This window comes from Python bivittatus, unplaced genomic scaffold, assembly GCF_059951505.1.
Source record: "Python bivittatus isolate LINGU-HERP-01145 unplaced genomic scaffold, Pbiv_v1 ctg000020_np1212, whole genome shotgun sequence".
Lineage (NCBI taxonomy): Eukaryota > Metazoa > Chordata > Lepidosauria > Squamata > Pythonidae > Python > Python bivittatus.
The window spans coordinates 123,740,935-123,764,545 of record NW_028277030.1 but is presented as its reverse complement, the minus strand read 5'-3'; the positions used below and the strand labels follow the sequence as shown (position 1 = coordinate 123,764,545).

Genomic DNA, 23,611 nt, shown 5'->3' with positions numbered 1-23,611 from the left:
CAGAGTCTGGCACAAGCTGTAGATGGAGCAGCAGTCTTCTCTGTTGGATGAGTGGTTGACTACAGTCACAGCTGACTATAGTCTTCCTTCATTACAATAAGGATATGACTACAATGTTTTGACGTTTTTAAGCAATATTGCTGCTGTTCCTGGACCTGCTTTTTAATCTGTGGGAGACAAATGAACAGAATTAGAAAAATCATCAGTGCTCATGAAGATGTAATTACCAGCAATACATCAGATGATCCTCTATTATGCATTTATAAAGGAATAGAGAAAGAGGTTATGACATCCTCATAGTAGTTAATCCATTCTCTAAAAATGGTAAAAAAAAAAAAATCAGCAAACTGAAATCATGATGTTGACCTTTAACCCTGCTGGTAGTTGTTCTATTAGAAGGAAAATGCTGGGGAAATGATTATGCAAATGATTGATTTTTAAAATAACAGCTCTTACAGAATTCACCCACAGATCCACTAATACAATCTTCCCCAACCATCAGATGTGCCAGAACTACAATTCCCAGTTCCCAGATTTCCCATCTATGATGGCTGGGAATTCTGGAGATTGTTGTCCAAACATAACAGGAGGTTGTCAGGCTGAGGAAAGCTTCTTTGGTAATTGCAACAGACAGTTTCAGATAACTGGGAAGTGGTAAAACTTTTTTTTTCATTGATTGATACCGGGATGCTGATAATGAAAAATGTGAAGCTGAAATGTCTAATTCAATTTACTAATATTTAAGTAAGGGTTTAAATGAGATATTACCAGAAACATGGAACTTCAGCTTTTAATTGCACTGCACATAACATTATGTTATCCGGGAAAGAGTTTAAAGAGGCACAGAATGGTAGCATTTTTAAGTCTCAGAAAGCCTTGCTGCATCATCCCTTTTTAAGTCAGAACCAGGGACTGCTTCTCCCATGTGATCCTGTCCCATTAGGACAGAGTTTCTCAACCTCAGCACCTTTAAACTGGCTGGCTGGAGAATTCTGGGAGTTGAAGTCCACCCAGCTTAAAGCTACTGAGGTTGAGAAACACTGCATTAGGAACATCTTCAGTTGAGTTTCTATTCTGGGCATTCTCCCCTCTGGAGCTGAAATTGGTGCCTTTGCTCTAGAGGTACCATGTTTTATAGATTTCTCTTACCAAGCTTGTGTAATTATCTTATCAGCACCAGATGGCAACAGCTTTCTTGCCCAAGCTTGTAGACATATCCTGGATTCAAGTCATTTATGGCTTTTAAAGGTAACATTTAGCATGGAACTGAATGTATTGGTTCAGGAAGTCAGTGAAAGTGGTGTGGCCAAGGAATCACATCACCTCCCCCCAAACCTCGCTTCAATCATTACTTTAGCTGCTGTGTTTTTCCAATTGTGTTTTTCAAATGTTTTTCAAAGGTAGCCAGAACCTTCATAGAGCACCATGAGGTCCTGTGTTTTCCAAGGCCTGGACACATCACAGCATAGAAGATAACTGTGCACAATGCTTTATTGTGGCACACACCTTCCCCAACAATAGGCTGTTGCCTTGGGTTAACTCAATCCTCCTAGGCCTTGCAAGTTGATGTAGCCACATAAATATGTCTTTAATGCTCAGTCCTTAAAACAAGCAAAAGTCTCAAAGTCTGTAAAGTGGCATACAACCTTTGCCTCCCTCCAAAAGTCCTTGCAGTGGTTGGGATCAGGTGCCGTAAACTGTGAAGGGGTGAGTGTGAGAGTGGATGAATGAACAATCCCATCTCCTCTCAATTTTCTGGGGCTGCAAACTTTTTATAGCTCTTTGAGAAACAGCTTGAGCTGAGTTGACCCTTAAGGAAGTGGAAAGGGGAAGCATTTCTGCCTGGCTGCAACTGCTTTTCCCAAATGCAGACAGCAACCCCAGCTTCATTTGCTCACAAGTATGTTGTAGCAATCTGGGTGCAATGCATAGAAAAGAATGCAGTTGGGATGCTGGACAAAAACATTTCTGGCTGGAGCCAGTGCCTGAGAATCCAAGAGCAACTCATGGTCCAGGAACATTTTACAATGCCTGCCTCCAGCCCTGACTGGGGCAAGTGGAAGTCTCTCTTCAGTGTGCTAAGTGGCCAATGGGAGGGGACATCACAACTCAGTGTCTTCCTAAGGAGCCCATCAGCATATTCATTTCTTCACTCAAGGAGTCCTTTGATAGAGGCACAAGGTAACAAACATAATTTAATGACAATCCACTCATTCTGGGGGCAATGTTTTATTTGGCAACTCATATATAAGGTAACCCAAAGAGTTTATTTAAATGTTACAGCAAACTTTTGAAATGTAATATATATTGACACCAGTAAATATTGGCAATCTAAGATAAATGCCACAATTTTCTGACAACTACAATATATATCAGTAAATGATGGTGGCATTCATTTGTATCTGTCTTATTTAACGAGAGAGTATACATTGGGGGAATTAACAAGTTCATCTCCATTTGTCAGAATTTAGATATCAGGGTTATGGATTTGCCTAATGTGTTGGGCTTTAACTGACTCAGTTAAGCATGTCTTAAAAATACAGCCACCAAGCCAAATCTAAACAAGCCATGTTATGACTTAGCATAAGTGAAATAATCACTATTAGCATTGGGAAAGATGATGGGTGATCTTGATTGCTTATCTGGGAAACTCATATACCTAAGACTAGGAGAAGATGATATTTGTACAGTACATACTTGCCTGTAAATATTAATTAATTTCAAGGGAGGTCAATATCAGACAAGTGTATATAAGATTGCAACAGTAAACAAAGATCCTTCCCATAAGAGTTTCTGAAGTTCCATATTAGGAATCAGCTGAGGAAAGAAAGGGAACATTGAATATTGGGGATGAGTTTCAGGAAAAAGCTGAAATTTGTTCAAGAGTATATGATTCTATGTGTTAAGTCAAAATGCAGTTAGTTCAGTTTTGACATGTTGTGTGAACCAGCCATTGCAGTTGGTAAACCACAGTTTTAGCCACTCAGCCGCTACTCAACTTTTATTCAGTAATGAATATTTAAAGAAACCATGAATGAATGCTATGTGTAAGCTCAGTCTATGTGCATGTTTTCTGAACCAAAGTCCAGTGAGTTGATCTGGGAATTGTGGTAAAAAATAAAGTATATCTTTGCAAGCTTGCAGTCTGTCTAATCCTATTCTAATATGTCTTTGCTCTAAGCTCATCTGTCAGTCTTTGAAATAAGAAAAGTGGCTCCTGAAAACTCCACTTACCAATGAAGTGTTAATGCATTGGTTAAAAATTTGTATTTCTTTAAGCAGTACATAATGTTCTGGGGTTTGATCTGTTTTGGTGATTTAATTAAATATCTGCTGAATGCACTTCCGTGTTTTCTCTCTCTCTCTCTCTCTCTCTCTCTCTCTCCATACACATTGCTCCAAACAGCCAAGCTAATACTATTTATTATTCCATTAACAATTTGCCTTCATCAGACCAGGCCTCCTCTCTTTTTTTTTTAATAATAATAAAGTCAACACTGCGTGTATAAACTCAGGAAATTGAGCTTCTGTTCTGTTTATGTTTGGTCCTTCATTAAAACATGTTTAAACAATAAGATGATAGATTAAAAATAGTCAAGAAGCAGCAGCAGAAGAGCATCTTTCTTGCAGAATTGAGGCCCAACCTGATTAGTAATGGATATGGCCCAGTTAATTCTATATTATTGTTGGTCTGTACTCTATAACCTCATTTATCCAAGTGGCCAGAGGAAACCACTATAACATTTGATTAGCCAAAGCTTGTTTACACAGTTACTCACCCCATGATAAGAACAAGCCAACCCTTGGATTTATTTGCTGAAGTACAGTATAATCAAGGAAGTGAGGATCAGTTTATGCATAGATCAGGATGGAGTGTAATGAGTACTGAGGGAAGAGAATAGATCGCCCTCCCCAATCTGGCACCCTCTGGACGTGTTAGATTTCAGCTCCAATAATGTTCAGCCAGCTTGGTTGTTGAAAGCTGAAATAGATGGTCTTGTTACAGATTGCTGGCAAGAGTAATTTTTAAAAACCTTTACTTATGGAAAAATCTCCCTGCAAATAGAAAAACAGCACAGTAGAAAGTAGACAATGATCTTTCCTCCAGCTGTCTTAAGTCTTGTCTTGTCTTGTCCTTCGTTGTAAGAGAGATCATGTACAAATCATTAAAAAGAATCATGGACCACATTTGCCACATCCCCCCTCCCCTGATTCTATCATATTATATCACATAACCCATAGCTTTTGGACATAATGGCTGGGGCTGATTAGAGCTATAGTCTAAAACATCCAGAAGGCATCAAGGAGGTTTTGATTTGATTCCTGAGGATTCATCTTCCATTCTTAGAAGAGGGAGAGGAAGAATTGATTCAGGCATATGAAAGTGTGGGATCAGTGAGGTGCTATATCTAAGAGGTCTCTTGACTGGCATGTTCACCAGGATATCCTATGATCCAAACAGAGGCCATGGCTCCCTCCACACAAACCTTTTTATATAAATTCCTTTTAAAATCATTGTTGTCATTCAACAGAGAAGGAGAGTGGTGTTTCATTAAGAAACTGTGTGAGCTCACATGGAGATCCATACAATTCCCTCAATATTGTGCCTTCAGCTGCTGCCAGAGACCTCATGATCTCTGCTGCTTATTGCTGCAGGAGACCCTTGTGGAAAAGAAATACTATTTGGGTTGCTTGCTTTGCATTTGCCCAGTCATGTTAACACTGCCTGTTCTTGACTACTGTGTGATATTATCATCTTTAACAACGGTGGGGACAAGCAGAAACATTACAGAAATGGTATCTCTTCTCATTGGCATTATTTTCTATCTCATTCCTTTGTTGAAACACAAGAGCCACTTTTCAAGACACTTCTGGACTGTTGTTGTTTTTATATCCATTAAGTACTCTTTCCACTTAGGGAATGTCTAGATTGCCAAAGAGAAGCTGGATAGTATAGGAGAGGCTACAACATGAAGCAGAGAAGGAGTGGTTTATGGGAAAATGTGGAATCCCTTCTTGGCCTCTTCCATCAGCTGCCATGGCTAAGAATAAGGACTTATGAACACTGTAGTCCAAACTGCATGGGTAGCATCAGGTTGTTTATCTCTGCCATACAGACCAATGAGGTGTAGTGGTAGGTGTAGATCTTAAATTATCCCTGGAGTAATCTCAATTCAAACCATGACTGCACTATGACATGTCTTATATAACTTTTCCCCTGTTGCTACCTCAACTAACCAACCTCATAGGAGTGAGGATAAAATGAAGAGAGAGTAACTGACCTGCAGTTTCTGGCTTTGATGTAAGTCTTGACTTATTAATTGCCTGAGTACATCATAAGCAGACTGAGAAACACTTTTAAGAACTGAGGACCAACCCTGCAGTATACATGCATAAATTTCTTCTTTTCCATTGTTCCTCTTTCAAAGTACAAAACTGACCACATCTCTTTAATAGTAGAATTATTGTACACAACAAACAATGGTGCTTCCTTCAGCCAGGAATCAATGTTGACTTGAAGGCACAAACTAAGCAACCAACCAACCAGAAAAAATCCCTAAAATGGTGTCCTCTAGATGCATGTTACAACTCCCATCACTTCCCCACCTCTTTGGCGATGATGGGAGTTTTGTCCAACACATCTGAAGGTACTAGGTGCTCTAGCTGAGTTCCAGCCAGAGCTTTTGGAACATGAACATATGAGGATTTTGCATTTCCATCTATGATCTCTGTAAGATCATGCATTACGTCCTTACATTCAGAGAGAAATACACTTTTTTCAATACACATTTTAGACACTCATAACACAAGCATCTATGTGAAGCCTATCTCTTTAAATCAAAGAAAACACAGAAGTAAAGTGATAGAAAAATATCTGAAAACTCTCCTGGACTTTCTTTGGAAAGAAAAGTGGTGAACCTTGGTCCCGGTTTGCAGGATCTGAAAACGCGATTCCTCTTTCAGTATCGAAAGGGTCGTGGCTGGTCTTTTCCCTGTGGCTTTTGGACATCATTCAGCAATGCATCAGCCTCTCACCCCCTTCACAACCCCGGGAAAAGGAGAGTATCGAAAATACCTGCCGAGCAAAAGCAGCAGCAGCACCAAGAAACAGCTCTCCCGACTAGTGGGCAAGGCAGAAATAAATCTCCCCCGCCCTCGACCCCCGTTTCGAGCTGAGCGCTCCGCTGCATGTTCCGCAATCAACAGAATGCCGGGAAGGCAATGAAAAGGCGAAGATGGTTATTGAACAACTCGCAGGCTGGAGCAGCCCCAGCTCCCTCCCAGCCCTCCAAGCTCAACTATAGGCGGGGACAGAGCCGGGAGTCGCGGGCGCACGCGGAGCTGCAGTGCACTATCCGTGGTGCTGAACAGCCGCACTTCCTTTCCCAGCTGTTCTCATCACCACGAGCAAGCCGTTCAAGAAAAGAAGGTGATCCACCCACCCCACCCCCCACCCCCAGCCATCATTCATGTTGGGACTTACAACTGCATGTTACGGGAGGACTCCGAACTGCTGTGAATAAAAGGACATGGTGTGTGTTTGCATATGATTAGATTCAAGGGAAGCCAGGCTGGGGTTGTGAGGCTTGGCGTGGGTGGCCGGGACATTGTGAGCAAATGGCAAAATCAGAGCTACTCAAGTGGAGGTGGAAAGAAGAGTCCCAAGAAGGTAACTTCACCTGGATCAAAAGAAAGGTAAAAAGAACAACAACACTGAAGAGTATGCTTTGGCAAACTACATCTTATTCGCTTCATTTGCTTTTTCATATACTGTAATCAACATAGAAGGAACTGGTATGGGGAAGGCTATGCTGGGGGCTGGGGAGAGATCTGTCTTGGTGAATTAGAGAAGCTGGTCTGTTTCACCCTCTCATTTTAGCCTGCTTTCTGCTATAAATTCTCTTCATGTTAAAATGCATATCCGATGGTGGTTGAATATGGAAGGGCAATGTTTTCCCATTTTAATTCAGGTTCATGAGGGGCAGGAATAACTTTGCTTTACTGAAAAAAAAAAAAGTAATATGCAGCACAAACAAATGCAGTCTTGAATATTCCAAACCTTTTATCAAACAAATATCAATTTGGAGGGTAGAGAAAGTGAGTTTATTCAGCAAAGACCTAAATGAAGTTGCATGGGTGTTGTCTCGTTGATTCAGGTCTTTCTCAACCATGAAGATGATGAGTGTACATCGAGTTGAAACACACAGAAAATGGAAAAAGCTGGTTGGATAAAGCAGCTTAGATATAAAGTGGTGGCATTTGAGTAAATGTGCTGAGCATTTACCCTCCTTTATAAATTGTGTTGAATGCAGCTGACTTCTGTGCTCTGTCTTTGCCTCATGTAGCTTTCCAAGTGTATTCAATGCATGCGAATGCTACCTGCAAAGAGAGTTTAGGGAACTCAGAAGAGAAGAGCTATACTGGTTATGCATAACTGAAGGAGATTCATTTCAAAGCCTGAGGCAAGCATGAACAGGAGATGATGGGAGGTGAAATGAACATTTGGTATTCTTTAGGAAGAGGAGTACCCTAGATTCTATTGGCCCTACATATCATACATCAACACCACTAGTTTTGACTGAACACTTTTTTTTCTCCACTAGACCTGGATGCCTTTGATTGGGATAAAGGCTAGACTACAAAGAATATGGTCAAGTGCAACTATCTGAGATGGGAGAGAAAAGCTTTTCCTCACAAGCTGCAGCCAGTGCCCTCAAGAGCTTGGTGGTGGGCTTCAGGGGCAACGGAATTCCCAGTATAACTCTAAGAAAACCTATATGCCTAAGCTGATGTGGGGGAGTCCGGTGGAATACAAGTTAATGGAAGCTTGCATTGATATAAGCATGATGAGCCAATACCCATGACTCAGAAGGGAAACCCTTCAAAAGAAGGATGTTTTTTTTCTCGTTGAACTCTTTAACTGGGTAATATCTCCATGCCAGTCCCTCCAATGAGGTGTTGGTCATTTTCCATCACCTCTGTGGTGCTGAAATTTGGATGATGTCTGTCAGGAGACTTAAAGGCTGCTGCTGCATGTCACATTTCAATGAGGACAATGGCAGGTTTGTCCTTTTAGCAGTGCTCATTGTGGCATACCTGACTGCTGGAGCTACCATCTTCTCAGCCATTGAGAGCCCATCTGAAGCAGAAGCACAGCATCGTTGGAATTGGACCCTTCAGAACTTCAGCCAGATGTTCAACATTAGTCTCCCTGAGCTGAAGGCCTTCTTAAGAAGCTATGAGGCAGCCATGGCTGCAGGTATTAGAGTAGATGCCCTCCGACCAAGATGGGACTTCACAGGAGCTTTCTATTTTGTGGGCACAGTGGTTTCAACAATAGGTAAGTTCGTTCTTTCTTTCTTTCTTTCTTTCTTTCTTTCTTTCTTTCTTTCTTTCTTTCTTTCTTTCTTTCTTTCTTCCTCTCTCTCTCTCTCTCTCTCTCCTATTTGGCCTCCACCAATTTGGTGTCCTCCAGAAAATGTAAATTAAAGTGTCCGACTAGAATCAGAGTTTCAAGTTCACCCTTGGTCATGGAAACTCATTAGCAAAATTTGGGCCAGTCACTTTCCATCAGCCCAACCTACTTCAGTGTTGCTGAAAATATACAGAGGAGGAAATGCTATGTATGCTGCCTTCATCTCCTTCAAGACAGGCAAGTTATAAATCCAGCAGACAAATAAATGAAAGTGTTGGCCGTGCTGACTAAGAATTCTGGGAACTTTGGTCCCCATATATCTGGACATATCCTCTTATTTAAAACTGAAGCATTTCACATTTTATTTTAGAATAATAAATGTATAGCTGAGGAGATATAATAAAACCCACTAAACCACCATTGTTCTCTACCATTCCTCTCCACCCATTTTTTTAATGAAAGATTGAAAGAACTTATTTCCCAAACAGCTACATTTAAAAATACAAATCTATCCATAACTACTTGTAACTAAATGTCACTAAGTTCAAGGGGCTTACCCCATAATAAATGGAAATAAATCACAGAATAACAGGATCTTCATATATATTTAGCAAGTAGACACAAAGTTTCCTCCAGATGTATTAAATCAGCAGGGTCAATATTGGCTGGAAATGCAAGGAATTGTTCCTCAGCACATGGAGGGCATCAGGCTGGGGAATAATGACAAAAATATACTTTGAATTTTGCTAAAAAGAGGAATGGTTATTCTTTTAAAACCAAAGTATGAAACCTGTATTATCAAGTATACCAATGCAACAGTTGTTCTAAAAAGGGCATTTTCAGATATAAAGTCAAAATCAGTATGCAAATCAGCCTTTAAACAGAATAAAACTCATTTACTAATGTACAGATATATCCTTTTCTTTTTTACTTCCTGTGTCAATTAACTTCATACAAGGCACAGATATTGTATGAGAGCTGAAATGCATTTTTTGATGATGTGGAAAATGCTGTGAAAGAAAATAATACAGTCAAAATGCAAAGGAAAGGACTACATGGGAATGGGGAAACACATTAGGATTTTTTTGGCATTCAAAAAGATTGGCAGTTAATATATTTGTGACATTTTGTTGCTGGCTTTAATTATTTTTCCATAAGATTTGAGTAACACACCATGTGCATGTTCCTTTCAAAACTCCAAACAAACATAAACAGGTGGTATACTTTAATGAAATAGATTGGGTGAAGTTCAGAAGTGATGTTGTTTCTTTTTCTAGAAAGCTTTCTTAAGTTACTATAGCAACTGAAGTTTGGAAAGTGATCTGAAAGTCAGGATGCCTCCATAAACAGAGCTGGTGTCTCCCCACTGTGAGCAGTTAATTGTGTTTTAGATCTGAAGCGAAAGTAGAGTGGGTGGGATAAAATGGCCAGTTCCTGTTTCCTGCATTACCTTTGATTTTGTATATGTTATCAACTTAGTATTGCTAAAATAGTTCCATATTTTCTGATGACAAATTTAAAATCAGACTGAACTAGACAGCAAGTATAGATTCTATGGAAATTCCTTCCAAATGAAATTTTATTCAGCACCAATAAAACATTACAGAGTTTGGATTTTCTTCTTTTCCCTCCATCATCTCTCCCCACCCAGTGATAGGAAGTAGGATACGTTACCTTGCATTCCTTCAAAGTTAAGTAGAATTAAATATCTATATTCAAAAACAAGAAATGAATGAATGATATCTTATAAAATGAGATATAGAATACATTTTGAGGATTGCTGGTTCCTTATATTTTAGTATCCTAGGAAAGGAGTGACAGTAACAATTCCAAGAATTAATGTGCATAAATTTTGCACAAAAAATTAACATGTCACATTGACTATCTATAGGCTTCTGCAGGTGCCCTGAGAGTTGATTATGTACCATTAAGTCAGTGTCGATTCTTAGTGAACACATAGACAGATTTTCTCCAGGACAACCTTTCCCCAACCTGGTCCTTCAGGTCTTCCAACAGTGCACCCATCACTGCTGTAATTGAATCCATTCACTTTGCTGCTCGTCATTCTCTTCTCTTTCCTTCCACCTTTCTCAGCATTGCTCTGAGAGTTAGGTGGTGCTAAAAGTGCTTCGTTAATGGTACTTTGCTGGCTGGTGTCTTCTACCTTCTATACAAAAGTGACCAAACTTTGTGATATATTACAAATCACACACTGATGTACCAGTAGATTCAGATTTACCTTCTGTCCACCCTTGTCCTAGCTACCTACTGTATCTGGGAAGAGAATATTAGCAGATACGCCTGACTTTGTCACATACAGCCAACAAACTATTAAAGAATGCTCTTTATTTTTTCATATCAGATTATGAACACTTTATGAACTAGCATGATTGATCAAAATCTACTGGCCAGTCTCCCATATCTAGTTTCCATAGCTGTAACCATTTTTTTTAATGCCAATACATTCTCCTTCACAAATAAAATAATAGACTGTGCTATTCTTTGAAATGTAGAGAATTTGAAATACTAGTGTTGAAAGTTGCTTTCCCTCTCAACAGCATGGCCACATGTCTTTTAACTCTAGCTTCTACTTTGTAGTAAGCATAGAGGAGAATATAGCATTAAATCATAACAACAATTAATTCAGAGTGATGGTACAATCTGTGTTGACCAACAGGAGTTTAGCAGTTGCCTGTTAGCAGCTGCCTCTGTCTTCACAGGAAGATATAATATTCCACGATCTCTTGTTGTATTCCCCAGCACTTTCCAGGGCATCTGCAGGGAGGGTAAAAAACCTCAAGATGGTAGGCACTACTGCACAATCAAAGCCTGCCCCCTTTTATGCATGTTACATAAAACAGGGGTAGGGTTTTAATTGCACAGTCAAAGCTGCCATCTAGACTTTTTTTAACCCCTGCTCCCTATGTCCATGGACAGCCTGAGCACTTTCCTCTTGATGTAACAACTAAATTGAAAAAGGAATGTTTTCTCAGTGCATCCTTTGGTCTCATTTAAGTCAAGAGAATGCAGATTTTAATTCTTCCCTAAACACATCCAGGATTGTAAAGTGGATGATAGATCACTTCTGAAGTGAGGTGGTAGATAGCATATTGGGTTAAGGCCAAGGATAAATGTATTGAAATCCCATGTCAACAATGAATTTCACTAGGTGTCCTAGGGCCAGTCATCATTACCTAGAATAACCTATTATAGGCAGTGGAGAGTACCATGTGTACTACCCTGAGTTGCTAGGAGAATGATTAGAATAAAACAAAAATAATTGTCAGATCCAGCTCTAAATCCTTCCTCAGTTTTGAAATCAGGGAGCTGCCATCATCTTGCTGACTTTAGTTTTCCAGCTTTTTAGCCTAGGGAACCTCTTTTAAGTCCAATTTGCAACACAGAGTCCCTCCCCCCCTCCCCCTCCAGATCTATATTTTTCTTTTTCTCCTTTACTTCCTCTAGACCTTTTTCTTCCTTTTTCATAGCAGCTACTAAAACCACTGTTCCCGTTCCCTCCCTCTCTTTCTTCTCACTCCACGAGAAGCAGGAAATAAAGAGGCTACTATTTTCTTCCCCCTCCACACATGCATGCACACACTTTATTTATTTAAATGTATTACAGCTGCCCACTCCCATAGGCTCTGGGCTGCTAACAAATACCAAATCAATAGAAGCAGTTAAAAACATACAATACCACAAGCAGCCTGGACTAAAACAATGATAACAATGACAAGTCAAACCAAATCAGGGACCCCACAAACACATTAACCCCAGTCCTGAGGCTAAAGCCAGGCTGTGAGCGCTTTTCAGAAACCCAGGCGAGAGGGTGCCATCTGGATCTCAGAGGGCAGGGGCCATGACAGAGAAGACGTGCTTCTTTGGTCCCGTAAGATGACGTCCTTTAATAGAAGGGACCTGGAGCGTGCACACAAACACACGAGAAATTAATAGATACAGAGAACAAGGGACCTTCTTGGTTTTGGCATCCGCAAGGTGGAATGTCTTTCAATTTTCAGAACTGTGAGAGATTTCCCATTGCTTTATCACGGAATACTAAACATAAACTAACTGCAGTGCCTGTTAGTAATTGGCTTTCCCCCTTATGCCCTGTTTTGTAACACTTAATCTTTAATAAACGTTCTGGAGAGCTGGAAAATTTGCATCCAAACTTTGGTGGCATTGTGGTTGGTTCTAAAAGTGTGTTGCCCAGTAATGGACTTCTTCTTCTTTTTTATTTTCTCATGGAGCAATGTAACTATAACTGCCACAGAAGAAAATGTGTACTGCCTTCTTGTTATCTGCTGGCATTGCAATTTTTTTCTGCAGCTAATATTCTTTTAATTGGCATATCATTTTATTTAAAATTATTCTTATTTATAATAATTTTAAAATTGACTTGAATTATGTAGTTTTGAAGTGCTTTTTAATGAATATGTTAAATTTTGGTTGGACATGCCTTGTGTGTTTGTACACTATGTGCTATAGAAAGATGGGATCTATATGTTTTAATATTTAAAAAATCCACTCACTGATGTCCAGATGTCATATAGTGAATATCCTCATAATTTTCCCATGCAAAATTAGTGTGTGAATGAGATTCCAAAGCTTACTTTTCTTCTGCTTTTTAAAAAGCAGTATTATAGTAATATACATAGTCTGGATGCCATGCATTTATACTTAAGATTTTGCAATCCTTCCTTTCAAGTGGTTAACAATAACTCATGAATCTGGAAAATACTCCTGACTCAAAAGGCAATAATAGGATACTATGATTCTTTTATAAATATAAATAACCCAAACAGAAGGCAAAAAGGAACTAATTGAACCATATAATTGTGTGAAGTTTATTGCTGTTTGTATTACTATTCAGTGGATTTTTCTTAAATGACAGGGTTTTTTTAATAAAAGATAACAAGAACTGAATGAACCCCTCAACCCACCCTCTGTATTTTAGCATCATGCAACAGCTTTTGTAAATAAATGTTGCCTGGAATATGCACCACTAAAACTAAAAGGCACTTTTGGAGCTCCCAAATGATTTGCTCACTCAATGCAACAATGGTTGCACATTAACTGAAATGTGCTGCTTCTAATAGCTATTCAGAGGGAACAGCCAATTCAGCTGAGTGGAAAGGTGAATTTTGCAGTATAGTGCAACTTGGAGGAAAGGCAAAGGAGAAGATTAAAAGAAGGTGGATCACCGCTATTTGGCATGACTTCAGTGCATTTTTACGTTTTTCTACACTTCCCATTTCCCTGATGGGGCAAAATCAGAACATAGCAATTGCTTTAATAGATTAGACTGAAATGTTATCTGTTCCAAACCGGAAAGGGAATAATTTCAGAGTGCTAATATTGTTGGTTAATATTTGTATCAGAGTGTTATGGTGGATTTTAATTGTTAGTATTAGTTGGTTTTGATGCATGTTATTTGTTTTCATTTTAAGCTTTATTGTGAATGTTTACATTTTATGTTGAACTGTGATTCTGTAATTTGCCCTGTGTCTGCTCAGATCTAGTGACATATAAGCCCAATAAATAAATAAACAGATCCTTTCTTCTAAGGATTCCTCAGTAAAATATAATCAAAATAGGCTGACATCACTCAGGATTAATCTTATCGCACAGCCTAGTTTTAGCTTGGGAAGTCTTAGCTCTTCTACCCAAAACTTCTTTCTTCAGCCCAGTTCTAGAAAAATACAAAGGAAAGGTCTTTCTGCCCAAAGTCCAGAATTACAGAACTTAACATACCTTGTGCTGATCCTGAATAAACAGCATAGCTATCTAAGCATGCAGTCTTACACACACATATGATAGTAATGGGACATTTCTTTATAAAACCAAATCTATAGGCAGGGAAAGGAATTCTTGGGAAAAGGGAAATGTAGGGAGGACAACAGAAGACAATAAACACACAGAATTCCAGATGAATCACTATAGTCAGCCTAAATCAACTAGTTACTGATTATCTCTTGAATAATCTCTAGAGTTTTAGCACATGCTCACCACAGAGTAGATGGTTGGTAATAAATGATTTAGGCATTGTATTTGAATGTTCATTGGCAGGCTCTTCTACTACTACTTCTCTCTCCTTCTGTGAGCATTTATCCTGTTTAGAGAACATGAAGATAAGTGTAAGTCAGCCTCTTTGGGAAGACTAACTGTTGCTTTGCCCAGTCAAGGATAATGACCTATCTATGATATCCTAGGTCTATGGGCTAAACCTACCTTCCTTTGATGGAATAATGGAGGCGCACTCTGGTTTTCACCTGTTTTGCCTTTGTGTAAACGAGGTTACACAGAAAAGAGTCTTTGGGAAACAAATTTGAATTTCATCTATTCAGGCCTCTCAGTATGCCATCAAATTACCAGATGCTTTCTTGGACACTGTTGCGCTAAACAACAAACTGGGGCGGGGTGTGTGTGGAAGGACCCTAACCCTAACCAATTTTGACCGCAGAAGTCATGGCATTCACAGCCTGAACCTTACAAATAGAAGGAATGGTGATTAGTCTCTATAAATATGTGGAGATTCCATTGAAATGTTATATACTGTATATGCTGGCTGGGGAATTCTGGGAGTTGAAATCCACATATCTTAAAGTTGCCAAGGTTGAAAAACACTGTTATAGATTAACTGCCATTGTTAACACAATGAATTCCCTTTTTTATCCTGAAAAATATTCCACCTAAAATGCTAGAAGTTGTCTCCCCTTTTAGGAATTCCAGCTCTGTGCTTCCAGATGTATGAGTTCTGTAACTCCCAAGCTTTGTACTGATTTGGAGTTCTAGAAATTACAGAGCAAACTATTAGAAGGGCACCAGATTAGTAAAGGTTATTGTACCACATTTACGTGAAGCTTTCAAGATAGGCAAAATCAGGAAACATATTCCAGAAGTCTAGCTGGCACTTGAAGGGGAAAATCCCCCAGCCCGGTTGATGAGTGAAGACCACACAACCTGCTTGAGCCAAGTTTGTTGAGCTGCGCAGGGGACAGAATACAGGTTCTGCCCACTGAGAGGGGACAAGGCAAAAGCTTATATAGTGATCTTGTTTATATGAAAAAGACAATAGCCCCCCTTGGCAACAGAACCCACCCTCATAGCAACCCTGTATTTTTAGCCTTTGGTTTTGTTTAGTCAGCAAGCCTTGAGTAACTGTCAAAAGGACTCAACTTCCCCCTTTCCAGTAACTAGTCCCTGGGTTTCCAGTTTCAGATCTTTTAGTAAGCTGTTCATATCTTATATTTTTAAGCATTTTGATAGGCAGTAAAGCGTACCTGAAGGCATTTTGTTAGGCCAACCTGTTTCTTAGTTGATTTTCTCATTCACACTATACTTCCTTGATACAGGATATAACGACCAGAATCTTAAAAGCCTGACAGAGCTTCCACTTCCCTCTCTCTTACACTCTAGTAAATTAGGGAGGAATCAGTCCTAGCTTCACTCTCTGCTTCCCAGGCTTAAAGCATGTTTTTGCAACTGCCATCTCTGTCTTATTAGGTCATCTCCTTGGATCTTTACAGAAGCTATCTCTGAAGATGGTTTGGAAATATCACCTACTGCAAAACATGGCCCCAAGCATTCTAACTGAGACTGGACATTAGAATTCGATCTTGTGAATTCTTTCTCTCCATTTGCAGGCCCAATCCAAAGTCCTGGCTTGAACCAATAAAACTTTATAGGATGTGGATTCTCAATAATAGAGAACCCCATGATAAGATTGTCCCCAAGTGGCCTCTATCAACCAATCACAGGGGATTCCTCAATTTACCAAAAAGCTCTGGGAGATGAAGCAGCAAAAGAGACACAGGCAGCATTGGTAGAGAAAGACCAGACGTGAACTTGATTGAGCATGGTGAAGATCTTATGTCTGAGCCTGCACTGTGGCAATAAGAACAGCAAAGCCTTCTTGTCTGCCCTTATTGCAACACCAGACTATGCTCCAGCAATACTATTTAAGATAACTCACTCCCTTTTGGGTGGTTAGGCATAAGATGATCATCCCAAGAACTGCTGTGGAATATGTATGCTGGTAAAATTGCTTAAATAAGCTCAGGTCTGGTCTAAGGAGGTGAGTGAGATAGCATCTTGCAAGGTTATATGGGATTCATTTCAGCTTCTTAATTCTGAGGAATTAGGGTTATTGATGATATGAGCTTTCTTACTTATGAGCTCGATCCATGGCCAACTTGGCTCCTTCTGGAAGCCCAGGAAGGGATGAGTAGCTGGATGTAGAGGTGGTCAAATTGTAGGTAGAAGACAGCTGACTTGAAGGAGGTAATAGTGAGCCCATTCTTAAAGATGTCCTCCCTGGATCTGGCCATGTTAAGAAAAGGTTATATGACTTACAACCTTCCCTTTTAGGGAAGTGTACATCTCTTGGTCTTTCAGACTTGTTAGCAGCCTTAGATAGATTCTGGTATCCTTCTAGACTGCCTGCATGGCTGGAAGTTGAAGGCACTCTTCTACAGTGGTTTGCTCCTTCCTGAGCACAAGTTTTTGTTCACTTGTTTTAGTTTTTGCATTCTTAATAAATTTTATTCAACATGTATAATTTTATATTGTATTATAATTTATTTTATTGTGATTTTTTTGTATTGCCTATTATTTTACATTATGAACAGAACTGTATAATATTGAAACCTGTTTTATGAGGCACTCTAGGAACAAAACAAATAATAGAGTAGCCAATACCACCAAAGGCCATTAAAAAGGCACTTTTGCTAATGAAGCTCAAGAAAAGTCTATTTTACATGTCTAAAGAGTAAAGTTGCTAGAATGTAATCAAAACCTTTAAGGAATCCTACCAGATATTTTTACTAGTTAAAAATATTGTTGTCAAATTCAGATAATGATGAGCAGTTTCAAAATTATGTTTTGACAATCCTGGGGGGGGGGGAGAAAGAGAGAGAGTCAGCTCTCTGCTGCATTATTATTTTGTGAGCTCCAGCAAGTGTTTTTATCAGTCAAACTGTTCATCTCTGGGGTGCAAAATATGTTGATGATTATGACTTTGCTTATTAATATTATAATGTTATAATATTCTTAACACTACATAATTCATTTCCATTTTTCAGCTAGATACATTTATGGCCCAGGGATACATTCTGTAAGTTAGTCCCAGCTAAAATAAGAGACCTTATAGTACTGCAATATAGTTCTACAAAAACTGCCAAAATGTGTTGGTTTTATACCAATACACCCACCACACATGTACCCAACCCTCAAAATAGTGGGGAAAAAAGTCATATTGGGGATTTTATGCAAATCATACTGGCTAAGACAAAATAGGGATTATAAAACATATCTGACCTAGGATTTTTCTATTTTCTATTTATTTGTTTATTTATTTTGCGGGAGGATCTGCAATGGTATGATCAGGTTGACACGAGTTTTGCTGGGGCTTTCCAACCTCCTACTCATTTTTTGCCCCTTATTCACCTCCACCCACCCCCATTACAGAGGGATGAAAACTACAATGACAACAAGACAAGAGTGTTTAAGAAAGACTCTTTCACAAGCCCTTTGTCTGACTTTGTCATGGATGGGAAAAGACTGGTTTTGCTCCCAGTAAGCCAACTGATGACATGGATGACTGAGGAACATTACTAAAACGACCTCAAGGTTATTTGACTAGATCACTTATCTGGGTAAGGGTGTTCACATACCATACTCTCTCTGTTTCACACACACTCTCACATGTTCACATAGTCCCTTCTTGCTCACATATATAAAAAGTACAAGTTTTCCCCTAAAAAGATTGTGTGGAAAGGGAGAAGCTTTTTAGACACAAGGGATAGGGTCTGTTCAAAGATAGCAAGAAGAGATGCATACAGACCACGAAAAGGGAGGTTTATCCCCAAGCTGCTTTAACTTGTGTTTTGTTGCTGTTATTTCACCACATATTTACTACATTTTAAGTGGCTTCATTCTCATTAACTCCCAACACTATTTAAAATTTGGAAACAAGTATTCAATTACTATGCTACACACTGAAAGGTTTTATTTGCCCCTCAGTCATATATTAGTTTGTCCACTTGCAACCACTACAACTGCTCTATCCACAGACATGTATCTCAGTGTGTTGTCCTGTGGCCCACTGTTTTCTTTTAATAAGAACATGTGGAAGGACAAAAATGTTGGTGCCAGGTTTGTGAAGTTACTTAGAAGGGCCCTCTGGGATGTCTATGCCTTCTTGCTGGCAGGGCCAGCCAGTCTTCCTTACATATTGTCAGTGAAATGCCAGTTGAAGCTGTGGACACTTCCTGTTTATTCACAATGCCTCTGAGCATAGTGGTGTCCATTTTATTACATTGTAATAAAATGAGGAGTGGAAGAGAGAGAAAAAGAGAAAGAGATATTAATGGCCAATATTACATCCACCAGGTCCTAGCATTTACCTGACCATACTGGATAGTGATTTGGGCCTAACAAGACAGCATAGATTTCTATCTGACTATAAAGACTGATTATAGGTGATCACTGTCTCTGTTCAAAAGTCAATTCATTAACATGAAGTTTACATCAGGTTTTGAAAAGAATTCAAGTGGGTTTTGTTTTTGTTTTGTTTTTTGAAGACTGGTTTATGTAACAGCCCCTAAATTCTAGGAAAACAAATGGTGGTGCTAGAAATTTAAGCTTATTCCTTCCTTCCTGTTCCATCATTTCCTTGAGGAGCCCAAGAAGGTATATGTGATTCTTTCCCTATTTTATTCTCATAACAATCCTATGAGTTTAGATTAGGTTAAGAGAGAATAAGAAGCTCCAGAACAATAGAACCAATTTCCTAGAAAGATGGTGGGCATCCTTTCAAGTGAAGGCTGGCAAGCCATCTCTCTAGGAGGCTTTGATTCCTGCATTGAGCTGGAGGCTGATAGCCTAAATGGCCCCTTTCAGATCAATGTTTCTCTGACACCTAATCATCTTCATAGCTGTGTGGAGATTTAAGTCGGGCCTTTCCTGGTTCTCATCTACTACACTCCAACCTCTACAAAGTAGAAAATTTCCTCATTCTTGGTATCAATTTCTACAGACATAAACTAGAAGATTTTGCAATTGTCTCTGATCTTTGTATCTTGCCAAGATACAAGATGATAAAAGCGCAGCAAGCCAGATAGAAGTTTAATAGATGACAAAGGCAGGGAAGCAATGCATCAAGAGATTTAAAGGCATCTGGCAACCACAACTAATATCCATGTCAGATCTGTGGGAATGTGAGTAAGATATCCCAACATGCTACATTTTATACAGGACTACTGTTTCTTCTTTCCTGTCTTTTTTCTAAGCTAGAAAATCACGAACGTTGAAACTTTGCCATGTAGAGAAGTGGCTCCAATCCCTTCGTTGCTTGGCTTTCCTTTTCACTGCTGGCATGGCCATTATTTGCCCCTCTCAGTTAAAACCTTGCTAGATAAACATGCATACATCTGCACTACAGAACTAGTAGGTGAAGTGTACTTATTTTAATTGAGGAGTGGGTTCCTGATAGGTACTCCACCCTACTTTGATAGAAATGCAAGCTGCAATATTCAGGTTCCTTTTCAAGCTGCTGGTACATTAAGTTTATTCTTGCCCCCAAATGTAATAAGGCTCAGCATTCATGTACAAATCTCTTAAACTCCCCCTACACACACACACACACACACTATGCAAAGTCTGGCTACACTGATTGTCTAAAATTGTGTATTATTGGAAGACCCTCATAATAATTAAAAGGAGTGAGAAATCCAATTTTACCCATTTTGTGCTGAAAAAACAGCATGACAGATATTGCAGAAAATAAATGCTACTGAGTAGTTTTAAATAATATTACTGGCTTCCATGAATTTCAAGGATAAGCCATTTGTCTACTTTTACAGGACATATTCAGACAAAGAGGTTCATGCGGTTTGATGAAAAATACCTACAAACCAAAGAACAGTAGTCAAACTAAAATTTAATTCCATTTGCTGTTCATCAGTGTAGGCATTGGCAAGTTGGTGGTTTACTTTGATGTCATTTGATAAAAATATTATTTGTCATGGTTAATGAAATGTGCTGTTAGACATGGTTGCTTCTGAAGCAAAATCTAAAGCAGAAGGAATTTAAAGATAAGGAGAAATCCAGCTACTTTACTCACCTGGCCATAGATCTGCTTGAGCTATAAGCAAAGACCCTAGATACATATCACAACCCAACCAAGTTGGGTAATGGGGCTTGGCAGAGCATTCCTACTGGAACCAAATAGGCTGTACCCAAAGAAGCTTGATCCAGCACTCCAGCAGCATACATTAATAAGCATTACATATTTGCTCAGAAGCAAGTCAGAAAATATGAAATTAATTTATGCTGAGTCCCACTATCTGCAATGATTCTTCAGGCTTCCTGAATGATTAGCATTGTTACCTGAGATCTTTTCTGCTAGAGATAGTAGGGATTCAACTTGGGGTTTCCTGTATAGAAAGCTCAACAGGGTTTATTTCCTAACAACTAAGAGGGTGTTGGATTGCCACCTCAGTTGCAACTTCCATCCATCCACCCACTGCAAGTCACTATAATATGAGGATCCAAGAGGCTATGGGACTGTTATCAGTTCTCATTCAGAGAAAGTAAAAAATCAGTATGCAAATGAACAAATATGTTTCTTAATGAGGAATAGCAATTATTTAGATGTAAATATTCACAATCCTTGTTCACAGTTCCAGAAAGAGGTAATAAACAAACCTCCAAATCACCTTGGCCTTTGTGCTAAAGAAGATGTAATGGGCAGCCCCATCTATTGGAGAAGTTTGCTCACCATATCTTTCTTTGGGATTTAACAAAAATGTGGGAAGTCAAGTAGGCAAAAGACCACAAGGAAGATTAATTACAAGGAAAGACATGACATTCACACATACCTTTTGGCTCCCTCATATTTAAATAAATGAAAGTACACCTCAGTATACCTATGGAAATTCACCAAAATGTTCTTCATTGAATTAATTTCTAGAGTAAATTCTCTTTTGCCCAACCCAATGAGAACCAATAAAAACAGGGCAATTTCTCTGACTGGCATGAATTCATTCGTGAAGCCATTATTTTATTTTTACAGGCTGGTAGCACAGGGATGGGTAAGTCTTATATTCTTCCTCACCTCCCTACTTTATAGATGTCCCTTGAATCAATTTAATCTTCTATAACATGGTGCTTCCAGATACATTGGGTGCTAACTCTTATAGTTCCCACCTAACATGGCCAACAGGAATTGATCATACCACTTCAGAATTCTGAGAATGTGTAGATGGTCTGAAAGTCACCAGTTTGGAGTAGCCTACATCAGTGAGATTCTCACAGCCTAATTCTGTTGCTAGAAGTAATATGGACTGAGGAGAAATACGTTTGAATACATGGAGCACTGCTTTTTCTCTCTTCAACTGTATATATCATTTGATGGAAGAAAGGAGGAGGAGGAGGAACCCACACAGACACATACTTTTTATATGAATAGCTGTAGCATCTGAATCAAAACACTGCCCATATGTGTCTAATTTGTATTTTGAGATGAGTTATTTTGTATTAATCATGAGAAGAGCCTGCTCCACTTAGATATCCTGAAAGCTTTCTTCCTGTAAGCCCATCAGTAAAAAGAACTCCCACTGAAATGATTGCAAACATGCCTTAAATTTAAATTAATCTGAATACGTTTGGCATGACCTCTTCCTAATTATTAATTCTCAGAAACCATTACAAACAAAGTGACTTCCTATTCAAAGCTAGTCACTTCTCTCTTACTCATATTGTAATGACATCAAGAGTGAAAGTACACATGCCCAACCCAGTATCTGTTGTCTGATAGTAACACAGGGAAAGAATCAGAGGAACGGCCAGAGAGATTCTTAATCCCCACAACTCCTTCTCCATATTTTTCTCAATTATCAGTAAGTCCTGCTAGAGGAGCAAAAAGGCTGGGAAAGTTGAGAGGACAAAATGCATCAGGAAGAAGAACCCATTCCAATCTGGCCATTATATGCTATAAATGCATTCACATAAATACACATTATGATAATGTGCAAACACATTTGGTAACCATGTGTTTTGTGAACTAATATGCTGTTCCGCTTAAATAATAATAAAAATCATGGTCACTCTGGAATGCATTGCCCAGCACCCTTACCTTTCTTGCCATCTGCTGGGGTTCAGAAATGTTAGTAACAGAAGATCCCACGCAGCATTCAGCTAGTTTTAGTGGTTTAGCAGAGTAGAAGTGTTCAAACTTGCACAAAGGTTTAACTACGTTCAGATCAAAATAAACACTCTCTACACATTAGTAAAAGAGAAATAAAAGATAGCTCATAGTTTATTTTCAGATCTTCATACAAAGCAGGTTCACAGTAGGAACGGTCCTGTGCGTGTGAGTAATAAGTTCGGAGGCAACCTGAATGGAAGTAAGAAAGGAACGAGGAGGAGAGAGGATCCCCTCACACCTCGTGCAGGGCCATGAGGGAAGAAGAAAGAGAGAGAGGGAAGCAGGAAAAAGGCGGGATCCAAGCCCCTCCCACACAAAGCAGCAAAGCTAGGCTGCAGCAGACCCGCCCCTCCCTTTGTGCTGGTGTGAGACAGGCTAGGTTGAAACCCCATATTTTCCAACACCATCAAGGTAAGACAGATCCAATGCAGTATTGTGCCTATATAGTAGATGAACAGTCTTGTCTCTCATTTTTCCTCTTGTTTGATGATGCACTTATTGTTTTGGCAATGAGAAAGCGGCCATTGTAATTCTTGTTCCATCCTTAAAAGGCACAAGTACTGAAAGGTGTCTCAACCAACCTTGTCTGGGCTCAGAAGCTTAGTTGAATAGGTCTGATTAGTCTTTGGACAGATTAGTTTTTGGATTAGTATTTGGACCTCCAGAGAACTCCAGGGCTGTAGGCTAAGCCTGAAAGTTAAAAAAAAAAATCCTGAAAAAAGACAGTAGCGCATCAGTTCCATATTGTTGCCCAGAAAACCATATGGACGTGTCCATGAACTTGACCTGGAGAAGCTTTCCCTATTTAACTACCTACTAGCAACTACTGGTTCTTCTTTTTTGTGACCTGCAGTTAGGATCTTTCAAACATCTCAGCAATTCTGCCTTTTAGCATAATAAAGTTGCAACACAAGAATAGAGAGTTCTAAGATGGCAAAATAGATTTTTATCAAATCAGGCCATAGGCAGGCAATTTTCATATTTGA

General features: G+C 39.2%; 1 protein-coding gene across 1 annotated transcript in view; it reads left to right on the top strand.

The window, feature by feature from the left end:
• Positions 1 to 1,939: 1,939 nt before the first annotated feature.
• The window catches only part of KCNK12 (potassium two pore domain channel subfamily K member 12), a 45,616-nt gene continuing 23,944 nt past the window's right edge, over positions 1,940 to 23,611 (top strand). Inside the window, exons 1-2 of the mRNA XM_025166816.2 lie at positions 1,940 to 2,181; positions 7,605 to 8,341. Of these exons, the coding sequence (XP_025022584.1) occupies positions 7,999 to 8,341 (343 nt within the window). The 5' untranslated portion in view covers positions 1,940 to 2,181; positions 7,605 to 7,998. The remainder of the gene's footprint in view (positions 2,182 to 7,604; positions 8,342 to 23,611) is intronic.